Here is a 12351-nt window from a genome sequence, read left to right as displayed (position 1 = left end):
AAACCCTTAAAATATGTTCTTCCAACAGGGACTTATGAGTTCTGGTGGCTTAAACAGCAATAATTTATGTTGGATTTCTTCTTGAGCCCCAAGGCCACCGGGGAGCAAAGGGGATGAACTGCAGTTTAACCCTCCGTCAGGTCTTTTATGCAGATATCGACCTGTGTGGTATCCACAGAAACCTCAGAATCTCAGCTAAAAGCTCATATAAACCATTTCTACAACGACCAAACGCTAAAGAGCAGTTACATAATTTCGCAAAAGTTCACTAAACACAAACAATGGAGGTAAGAACTCACTCGACTTCGTGTAACCGGATAGACATTGCCTAGTTAGCAACCAGAGATCTCACAGATTCGAAATCTGCAAGTTTCACCACGCTCCGACCAAAGTTCATTGAACCAGTGGCAAAGAAGACCACAAATATGCATAACTTTCCATATGTGCTAAAGCAGAAAGCCGTTTAGCTGAGCGTTTTCCTGCGCTGTTCCCCACCAATAGCCGATAGCTGTAGAAACTGATAATGGCGGTGCTAACACAATGCATCAGAGCCACATCAACAATCCCCATTTTCAGCCAAGTTACAGTCACATTACTGGATTGTGTCTTACTTTTAGGGTCATGTGGAGTTTTCGACTTGCAACTTCTGATTGGAACTGATGTGAACATGGCATAATTACAGTGATTCTATTGGCTCAAACTATTAAAAAGAGGTGTCAATCATGCAAATCAGCCAATAGAAGCTGAAGTTACAGCCCCTCAGAATTTAAGGCACCAAAACCTATTTAAACTGTCTATGGCGCATGGCAGAATAGGCCGTTGGATGTGAGTGTGTGGGTAATTCTTCAAAAATATTCAAAAAACAAGCATTTTTAGACATGCAATTGAGTTTAAATAGTGTCTGCTGTTCAATACCTCAAAATTTTAAATTCACACGTGGTGTCAGAGTGTGCCAAAATTGGACAAACTAGACAACGTCTGAACATTTATTTATTTATTAAAAGCGCAAAAATTTTTCACTGTTTCACTTCAGAAGCATAAATCTTTGCACTTTTCATATGTTGATTACTGGTTTTATGAATTTAAATGTGAACCAAAGTATATTTTCAAAGTGGTTATATGCTAAAAAAAAATAACAAATAACTTGAGGAAAAAAATCTACTTACTTTTTCTGTGTTCCAGCCTCAGTAACTTTGACACAGTAACATCCGTTGTAGTATTTACACCTCTGATGAAATCTCACAAATGTTAACTTTGTTTTGATACCAAGATTGTTTACACAGAGTTTGTAATTGCAGAGAAACACTCCACTCATTTTGGGCATGTCTTTTTTGAGCAGGAAGCTCAGAAAGCCCCTGGTGGCTTAACTGGTTATTAACTGATCTTTTGTTGCTTCTTCTCTCCCTTTCTTTCAGAGTCTGTAGCTCTCTGCTCAGGGACAGTCTTCTGCAGCCCTTCTGTGATCACAGGCCTACCTGGCATTTCTCATCCATATCCTTCTTCTTTCCATTCACCCATCTTTCCCCGTTATGAAAGGCCTGTCCAGTAGCCGGGGTCACCATCATGTGGTCTCCTATGAACCATCATATGATCCACTGGGTCACCATGTTGACCGCAAGCCATATTTGATCAGTCAGATGGACATGCCTGTGCCCATTCCCATGCCACATCCAGCTGAGCTGCCCTACTACAATGCTCAGCGTACCTCATACCCCTCTGACAGCAACAGCATCGTCCCATATGGAACCTTCCCCAGGAGGTGCCACTCTACCTCCTCATCTCACCATCCTGAGGTAAAGGATGAGTGTATGGCCATGGTACCATATGTAGGAGGAGGAGGAGGAGGTGGTGGTGGAGGAGGAGGAGGTGGAGGAGGCTATGGGGGTAAAACACCCACTCGGGTACCAGCAAACTTTGTGGACCCGTTTGAACGTCAGCCATCATTTTCCAGAGATGGCTACCATACATTGCAATACAAACGAGGGGTGCAGGCCCACAGTGGGGGGATGGGGGCCAACAACAACAATGACAGTCCAGGGAGAATTCGCCATCTTGTCCACTCAGTCCAGAAACTCTTCACCAAGTCACATTCATTGGAAGGGCCACACCACACACAGTCCTCCAAGGGGGCCAATAATGGGAGTGTTAATGGTGGTGGTGGTGGCGGTGGAGGAGGTGGTGGTGGTGGCTCGAGGGCCAGCCCAGAAGGTGAAACTCCACCAGTGGGAGTGCGCCATCGGAAACGCAGTAAGAGCCGTGAGCGCTGTAGATCAGCAGAGCCCAAGCATCGAAGCCACCACCACCACCACCACCAGCTCCACGGCTCAGCATCTGCTCCAGGCTCTGGATACTGGAGCTCAGATGACTACCTGGAACGGGAGCTGTGTCTCTACCACCCTCACCACCACCAACCTCCACCCTCCCCCTCCCCCTCCATTTCCCCCTCGCCTATTGCCATGACAATAAGCCGGTATCCCGGCAACAACCCAGACAAGTTCCCCCAGACTCCCCTCCCCAGTCTCTCCTCCTCGCAGTCCCAGCAGTACTTCATGATGGACCCTTACGGCACACTAAACGAGCACACACACACCCACGCACACCATGGCCACACACACCACCATTCTGCACTCAAAGCCTCCCGGAGCAACAACGATGTGAAGTATGCAGCGTCGACAGCATGTGTGCCAATTAGTGGTAGCAGCAATAACAGCGGTGGCGGTATCGGTGGAGGAAGTGGCTCCTTGCTTCCAGTGGGTCTTGTGGACGGGCCCCTTGTGAAGAAAGGGCCATGGTCATCAAGCCTAACGGTGAGCAGGGCCCAAGAGGTCTACACCAACAACAGCAGCCACAACCAGCCACGAGCCAGCGCAGGATCCGGTAACCTAAACCTAGATAGAGCTCTAGTCAAATCTAAGGGCAGTCAGCAGCAGGAGCGCGCTTGCCATTTCTTACAGGTAAATAATTCCTCCCCAACCCCCATTCAAATCCAGTCAATTCACCTTCTCCCCCCTCTGTTGATTCCCTTTTCTCCACAACTTACTTTTTCCATCAATGCTTCCTCTAAGTCAGTGGTGTCCAGTCCTACAGTTCCAGGTAGACAAGGGCAAACCAAGTGGAGTCCATAAGTTTGTTTTTAGTTTAGCAGATATGTGACAGGTTTTTGCTCTATCAATGCCAAAACAACTGGGCACTTGACAGCCCTTTTGAGAAAAATCACTACAAAGACTTCATGAACTCTTAAAAGATTAACACACAAGTCATAAACACTTCTCTTAGATATCTAACTTAATAATAAATAATGTAATTAATTATCATAATATGTGCTCTGTCAATCAGGCACTGTATGACTGATTATTTGTATTCAAAAGTGGGAGAGCAGTAGAGTGATCAAAGACTGAAACTAACTTAAATAAACTGGAAAATAGATTTAATGACAGATATTTCTGGACAGTTTAAGAATGCTCCTACCATGGGAAACCCAGTCATCACAAAATGATGAATAGACGGCAGTGATGGAGGACTTCAGCAAGGGCCTTTCATGCAGGTTAGCTGAAAGAAACATGACCCAGGATGAAATATGTTTCAGTTTAGGAGACAGGGTTTAGTAAGCGATTGCTTAGGTGCTTTGAGAGTTTGTATGTTCCTATGTTGTTTGGTGTTCTGTTGGAGTGAAAACTGCAGATTTACATGACTGGAAAGTACTACTGAATATCACTGACTATAACTGATGGCACACTAGAATAATGAAGGCTTCGCCACATTCATCAGTTTACAACTCTGAGAACCTTTTGACAATGTAAAAAAATATCATATTTATACCACTTATACTATTATATTTAGATAACCCTGGTATTTTCTTCTTTTAAATCAATGACTTAAATACAAATAATTAAATCATTTTATTGAATTAAAACTGATTTCTTACAAATACGATTAGGTGTTTTAGAACATATTATTTGTAAATTGAGAAATCTGACTTCATGAGTGTTTGCACAGAAATGCAAGTAGTGGTGATAACTGCATCGTCATACTGATAAGTTCAGGACACATAAGAGCTATAGTTACTTGCTTCTTTCACATTGAAAGCAATAACAAGTGGAAGCTAGAAACCCCCCCTAAAAGCTACACCAAACACCACCCATTTACATGCTGGGCTTTAAAAGTAAATAAACAAGCAAACCAATGAAAAAGCAACAAGGATTTCAAAATCAGACTGAAAACTGTGAAGATCTACTGCTAAAAAGACAAAAAGTACTCTGGCATTGATGTTTATTTTTTGTCCCAACCAATATTCTATCAAACATGTGTTGCAGACCGGGACAGCAATATACAACATAACACGATTCTTTAGAAAGTTTACTTCAGGAAAATGTTCATTAAAAGAAAATCAAAAGAGCACACATGCGTATGTGAGTATTGGGAAGATAGGGAACACCACCAAAGACAAATCAACCGCAGGTCACTGCTTTAGTACTTCATTAGCAGTCTTAATTTGGGTTTGGGCCTGGTTATCTTTGCACATAATAGGAGCACTTAAAAACAACATTAAGAAAAACCCCACACTCACTAGTAACAGTGCAGTATGTACTCAGAGTCAGGTGATATGGATTTGTTCTAGTGTGTCCAGACCCTTAGAGGGAACATTACTCCCTACCACCAGTCTACTACTCTTGTCTCCCAAGAACCCCACTGCCACCTACTCCTCTTCTCTACCACTTCCCTCTCTGCCTTTCCTCCACTCACCCAACCCACTCCCACGCTTCCACCTACCTTCTTGCCACCCACCAACCCACCTCTACTTCCTTTACTTCCTCTTGGTTTGGAGAGCCTCCCTCTTCCTTCTCCTCTTCCTCCTCTATCCTCCTTTTGCGTTGAAGAGAGAAGTAAGTGCAGAGCCAATAGCAGCCTTACTCTCTGAATGCTAGGTAATGACATGAACTCATGAAGAACAACATCCTTTCCTGTTTGTAGAGTTCATTTTTAATTTAGTAGTGTTTCCCTTCCTGCCTCGCTACCAGTTACCCTGACTTTCTCAATATTTTTTGTTGGATGAATAAATTAATTTTGCTGTTATTTGAAGTGTCGTGTTAAACTAAGTGTTGGGGAGGTATTTAACGCCACACAGGGAGTAGAAGTGTCTGGCAGTTACCTAATGGTGCTGCAAGAAAATGTTTTAATGTAATTACTTGATATATACAGTACATTCTAAAAAAAAAACATATGTAGCAGGATTTGTGCTGCTGGAAAATCTGACACCATCCAAGAAGCACTTGGTTTGGTGCAATTTTCACTTTCTATTATTTGCATCGAATATACGATCATATTTCCGATCATTTTTACTATACTAGTTGTGTACTCAGATTTCTTGGTGGCAGTCATTCTCCAAAGTGTATGAACTGGGATATTCAAGTGATAAACAAACATAGCATTCAGTGTACCTGTCTACAGACACGTCTACATCAAAGACCCACAATGGCCAGAGAACAATGTTGCAGATGACTTTTCTATATGCTGTTCAGTGTCAAGTTGGATATCATTAGCTATTTGCGCCTTCATTTCATTTCATGTTGAAGAGCAGAACAAATGACATCTTATGGCAGGATGAAGACATCAGAAACAGACAAAAGATGATCTAACCACAACACAAGCCTAGTCATTAATTAATCGTGTTGCTGCATGACTGGGACCTCCAAAGTTGTGATCGTAAGCATAACGTGCACATCAAAATCTTAGTTAACCAGACAGCAATCTTTTTTGAAGCATTCAAATACTCACAGCCCACAGCTTATAGTGTACGCCACGAGTTTTTAAAAATTTGGCTTAAGGACATGTTACATATGAATATTGCTAACAAAAAGCTTGAGAAGCAAACTATGATAACTGAATAGTCTTGATGCATGCTCAATCATCCAGGTAAGTAAATCTCCAAAAGTTGATTCTGTTCATCTGGACGTAGCGTTTTGTGGGAGAGACGTACAAGCTTTAGGCAGTCCTTGCCAAAGTGGGTTAAAACATCTAAAACGTCTTTGGCCAACCCACTTTTAGTCATTGTGCAAATGTACAGTTTATAAGGTTGGAAACCTGCAGTCAGCTGAGACTGAAGAAGTCACCTGGATGAGTGACGAAATGTTTCTCCCAGTGAAAACGCTACGTCCAGATGAACAGAATCAACTTTTTGGGATTTCCTTACTTGGATGGTTGAGCATGCAAGGCATTTCATACCTGGCATTAAAACACTGGACACAGTGTCCACCAGTGTTAACAGAAATATGTCTATTACAATTTCCATCTGCACAGACTAAATGTCAGAGTGCAACATGAGTTGAATTTAGCTACCCAGCATATGGCTAAGTAAATTTAGGGTTAGGCTAACCCTAACCATAGACATTGTTTGACAACGAAAAATCTAAAATGTTGATGTGATTGGCACTGGGCTGCTTTTTGTAATTCAAAGGGACAGAGATGAGTGACCTGTAAAACCTCAGGTGACTGTGTTATGCCTGTCTCAGTAATTCCCTCTCAACATCAGTAAAAGGTCTGACTGCCACTGCTTAATATGAAAAATAAGGTATGCAGAAGTAGACCCACTTCAAAGTTCCACTGTGTAACTGATAGTTAGTTAAATAACCTCCCCAGTACCTGCTTGTGTTTATGTGTTATTCTGTTTTGCAATGTGGTATAATCTGCAAGTGTGTTTGTGTGTGTGTGTGTTGATGCAAGCTCTTTGCGGCTGCATTATACAGTCTGACAGAATTACCAACAAAGTTGTGAGCATTCACGCTGCTAAATACAATACTAAACCCCACAATCACAAACTTTATTTTTAGAGCTTTCTAGATTTGTAATCCTTTGTGAGGTTGCCCATTACCTTTTCAAGAAACCAGTGAATAATTCCTGGCAACACAATGTATCTTAGTTCTCTAGAGGAACAATCGTGACCCAAGCTGAGGAGACAAATGTGGAGACAAATCACCGTTTTAAAACCATTATGCAAAGATAGAGGTCAGCTCATAGCCAAACCCACTGTGGACACATGCCATTCATTTCTGGTTAATCAACTTGAAGATTAGTAGTAAAGAAAATACTGAAACATCAGTAGGCTAAACAGGTGCATTTTGAAGTATTGCAGCATTATTACATTAGATGCAATTTTCTAGATGTAGATATTCCACATAGCTTTGTGTGCTGGCTCACTTTTATCAACAGGAACAGACCTTAAATAAGGACTGGCCAATCAGCTCCGTAGTCAGGATGGTCCTATCATCCCCCGGTAGGACTATAGATAACCAGTATTGTTGGGTGGCAGAGGAGGCTGTAGCAAGAAGGACCTGATGCTTAGCAGTTTGATGACAGTCATTTTTATTTGCAATGCTTTCTGCTCTTTAATCTACATGCAACTTTTAAGCTGTCCCCTACAGCTCACTCACACCACACAGCTCTCTCCTCCAGGCCCGGCGGCTACTGAAATAGGTAAGGTGTAGTTAGTGTGATGAATAACAGGTGAACCCACTGCTCAGAGGGTGAAAGGGCAGACCAGGAGGTAATAACGAACGGAGTCAGCCATCCACTGGATTTTCTCCAACTGGTGCCCCAGATGCTGTACCTCCCTCCATCCAACTGCACTTGTCTTCAGGTTGACTGTAAGCCCCATCTGCCTGAGGGACTCCAGGACCACAGCCACCCACTGCATATGCTCCACTCAGGTGTCACAGTGGATGAATAGAATAGAATAGCTTTATTGTCATTATATGACATAATGAAATCACAATTGCATGTCCCTTTAAAAATCCATATGAACCCTCACCCTCCCCCCTCCCAAAAAAAATGTAAAAGTAAGATGGCTGATGATGATCAAATCACCCAGATAGGCACCAGCATATGCACTGTGTGGATGCTGCACCCAGTCCATGAAGTGCTGGAAAGTGGCTGGGGCTCCAAACAAGCCGAACAAGTGTGATGAATTGATACAAATCATACAGAGTAGAGAAGGTCATCTTTTCCTTGGGCTGTGGAGGCAAGGAAATCTGTCATTATCCCACAGTTAAATCTAGTGTTGCGAAAAGGCGAGCAGTGCTAACTGGTCCAGGAGCTCATCGACCTGGGGCATTGGGTAGGCGTCAAACTTTAATAGGGTGCTCTACGAGATTGGTACTTGTAGGGGCTAGAACACATCTGCAAAATGCTGTTGCAATTGTTTAATAATAATAATGGATTGGATTTATATAGCGCTTTTCAAGGCACCCAAAGCGCTTTACAATGCCACTATTCATTCACTCTCACATTCACACACTGCTACGGTTGTAGCCACAGCTGCCCTGGGGCAGACTGACAGAAGCGAGGCTGCCATATCGCGCCATCGGCCCCTCTGGCCAACACCAGTAGGCGGTAGGTGAAGTGTCTTGCCCAAGGACACAACGACCAGGACAGAGAGCACGAGGATCGAACTGGCGACCTTCCGGTTACAGATACGCTTCCCAACCCCCTGAGCCACGGTCGCCCATGGCATGGTTTGACATGGTCATCGCAATAGCGTCACAAGACCGCTCCATTGGAAAATCCTCCAGGGAATTATCAGAACTGGTGGGTTCTCCCATGAAGGCCCCGCTGTTTCCTCCTCCCCAGAGTCAGCGTTAGATGACCTCACATCACTGCTGAGCACAGCAACAGACCCTGCATGTCCCTACTGGCCACATTCGCACTGCCCCATTAACCTACTGAACTCGATCCAATCTGTTCCAAAATTCAAAGGGTGCATCAGGCTTGAGCTAACTACAGCCTTCAGTCTATGTGTTGTGCCTGACATAATTAATTTCAACCGGTCCCATGGGATATTTATGAATGTCCACATGCACACACCTAACCACCACCCACTCTGCCTCCAGTAATGCCCCTGGACTAACTAGGGTTTGGTGGACCACAAGGCCACCAAGGCCTGGCATATACTCCCTTGGCACCTTACCAGTATGCAGTCTGTCTCTCTTGGGACCGGAGGACGGTGTCAGAAGGAACATCTGTCCCACCTCCATTACTGGGCAATCCTGGCAAATGTGTCCTGTCATGAAATCTTTTCCTCAGGGGCGGGACTGGTCGACTTCCACTGGCCACAGCTACTCTCGGGACTGCCCCAGCTGCACCACCAAGTGATCTTCAGCTAGGGTCACGGCAGTTTCAAGGCTCGCTGGCCAGTGATAGCCGACCCACTCCGCTCTGCTGAGAGCCCCTTCACGAACTGTTCATGCACTACCACATCCAGCAGTCACACCTCTTTCAGCATGGGGTTGGGCTGCAGCCTGCAGTGTGTGGCATCATGCAGCCACCCGGCGTAGGTGAGGGGCCTGTCTCCCAACCCCAGATGTTCTCAAACGAGGCCCTTGCCTGGGTGGAGAGGCTGAGGGTGGCCACCTGGCCCTCGCCTGACAGCAGCTGCATCTAATGTCTGTCACTCGGCCTGGACCCGCAGTTTATTCAGCACCACCTCCAGCTCCTGGTGCATCACTGCCAACTCTCCCACCATCTGTGCCAATGCCTCCACTGCCCGGACTGGCTGCTGATCCATCATACTGAGCTGGGTTTCGGCACAACTGTAGCAAGAAGGACCCGATGCTTGGGAGTTTGATGTCAGTGATTTTTATTTACAATGAAGCACACGCAGCTTTGCAGCTGCCCTCTCCAGCTTACACACACCATACAGCTCCCTTCTCTGAGCCCTGGCGACTACCGAAATAGAGAAGGCATAGTTAGTGTAATGGATAAAGCTGTGCCAGCCAGCCTTCCCTGGCACTGTCCCCAGAGCCCGTTGTTCAACCCCTCCCCTGCAGCTGAACCACAAACCACACCCTGCTGTAGAGGTTAACGTGTAGCCATTAGTGTAGCACTATCCACACTCCATAAAGCCACATTGTGCTTTATGGAGTGTGGAGAAAAGAAATAAATAAAATACGAGCACATGTATGTGAGAGAGGAACACAAACAGTGGGAGTTTATTTCTCATTTCCAGCATGAAGTTTACTCATCGACATGCAACAATGAAAGACTTAGCTGACCATAATTAGGTAGCATACCTGGATAAATAACAGCTAAAACTGTACTCAATTATAAGATGTTTATGGTGCTTTATTTTTTTGTACCTTAAGTTCTAACAACTTGTCCAGATGCCTCACTGGTTTGTTCTGCACTCTTCACTGTGCCCTCCCCACACCCTCACATTTGAACTAAAGAGCATGTTCCTAGCATGATCACATTATGGTCTAATAAAAAAACAACAAAAAACCCCAAAACAACAATTAGAAAGATTCTCCTATTTTCCAAATTGATAATGACGATGGATGCCCACAAATGGATCCAACACAAAAGTGCAAGCTTGTACACGGCTAGACACGTGTTTGTTGCAAGTGTCAATATTTGTGGAAATACAACATGAAATTCTAGAGAGGCAGATTTAATTCATTATGAATCCGAATGAAATGATGCTACTAATTTAACCTGTGGAAATGGGCTAAACATCACCTTGATTGTTGAGCTACTGCTGATCACTTGGCTATTGTCAGCCTCCCTGAGCTCATTGTCCATCTCTTCTATTCATAAAAAGGGCCACTATCCAGTGCTGTGTGCTATGCACTTTAAACAGTATATGACCTCAGTGCACCATCTTCCTATAGGTTTGTTAGAAAGGGGAGCAGTTTTCATGAAAGTTCTGCTTGTGTCTTTTTAAAAAATATAATTTTGTGTAGTGCAATACCCAGACCTAGTCCACACGGGTGACATTTCCTGCTGAGCTAGATTTCACAGATAATAAGTGGGATTTTACAGGAACTCCTGTTTGAACTTTGGACTAAGTCAGCTTGAATTTAATATTCGTGCATAGCTACAATACTTTCACATAAGGAAGATTACAAATGTGCTTCATGAGCGTAGACAAGCCGAATCAAGTCAAAACCAAACTAGAGACAAGGGCAAAAGATTAGCATGACTGGGAAACTGAGGAAAAGCTACGTTTGTCTTACATGCAAAGTCTTGCTGTTAAGTATCAGCTACAAACAGCTTATCAGAGCTGCTCAGTTAGCTGTGTCAAAAGAGCACATTAAAGCTGTCTCCATTCCTCTTGGCTGTATGTTCTGTTCAGCTTGGGTGCTGCTTGCACTGTTACAGTACCTGTTATTTCTAATACTGCTGTCTTAATCTATCAAAACAGTGTTGCCAAGGAAACAGTCTACATTTCGCAGTAAAAAAAAACCCCACAGTCGATGCTTAGGACACGCAGTACATATTGAGTCACGGAATCACATGAACAGGGACTTCTTTATTCATTTATTATGTTAGTGATTTCATTGTAAATGCTTAGAGACGCATCACATTTCTGACAAGCAGCATCTGCATTAAGCGCAGTCTAAACTATCAACTGCAGCAATTCACTATTCCTCAGCCATTACAGCAGAATGAGTGTTGAGCTGCACTGGAAGTGAAGTCTGTGCGTGGGTGAGAAGCACTGCTGCTGCTGACTGCAGCTGGTTCTTTCCTCGCATTCTCTTTTTTTAGCCAAACTGCTCATTTGTGTGTCTTTGACGTCACACACATACAGAGAGAGAGAGAGATATTTAGCTCAGCAGATCTGTTCAGCCTCTTTCCCTGTGTGATTCATATATAATTAGTCAGAGTAGCAGTACATTTCTCCTGCTGTCTGTCTCTGTTATTGTCTTTCAAATTCTCACACTCTGGTCTTAAATGTGAAGGTGGTAAACACAAGTTTCATGCAGCGCCACACTACATCTACACTGGCCAGCCATAATATTAAAACCACCTACCTAATATTGTGTAGCTCCCGCTTGCGCCACCAAAAGATTTGTTGACAACATTTGGGGCACACATTCTGGATGTCCTCTGACCTCTGGCACAGGGACATTGGTGGGTGTCACCAGGTCAGTGCTTTGAACTCTAAGTCATGTGCACATTTCCTTGATACAGCAGGCGCTTGTGCAATGCAGAGGTATGCTGGGTCTGCACACCCCTACTTCAGATGTCATCGCATTTTAATGCAACAATCAATGTTATTCACTTTGCCTGAGACATTTTGGTGCTATATCTTTCATACATAGTGTTATTATCAGTTCAGGCCCAGGTTAATAATGACCACCTCCGGTGCTGTTGGCCAACAATGTGCTGGTGGAAACTGTCCTACTGTTGGCTAAAGACTAAGGTTGAATGAATGAAGTGGTAGAGAGTAGTAGAGAGAGTCCCAAGGGCAGAGAGAGTGGTAATTGGAGCAGATTCCAATGAACTTGTTAAAATGAAGTAGTTAAAATGTAACCCAGTTAATGTAGTTGAAATGAATAGAGGTCTGAGGAGGTGTTTGGA

General features: G+C 43.9%; 1 protein-coding gene across 1 annotated transcript in view; it reads left to right on the top strand.

Annotated features, from left to right (window-relative positions):
- Positions 1–1514: 1514 nt before the first annotated feature.
- Positions 1515–12351, top strand: part of dlgap1a (discs, large homolog-associated protein 1a) — a gene marked incomplete at its 3' end in the record, with an annotated part of 71355 nt that continues 60518 nt past the window's right edge. The window contains exon 1 of the mRNA XM_080907884.1: positions 1515–2954. Within this exon, the coding sequence (XP_080764010.1) occupies positions 1530–2954 (1425 nt within the window). The 5' untranslated portion in view covers positions 1515–1529. The remainder of the gene's footprint in view (positions 2955–12351) is intronic.

Source organism: Rhamphochromis sp. 'chilingali' (genome assembly GCF_963969265.1).
Source record: "Rhamphochromis sp. 'chilingali' genome assembly, chromosome: 16".
Taxonomy (NCBI): domain Eukaryota; kingdom Metazoa; phylum Chordata; class Actinopteri; order Cichliformes; family Cichlidae; genus Rhamphochromis; species Rhamphochromis sp. 'chilingali'.
The sequence above is the reverse complement of the archived record's forward strand: the minus strand, read 5'-3'. Positions and strand labels throughout refer to the sequence as shown.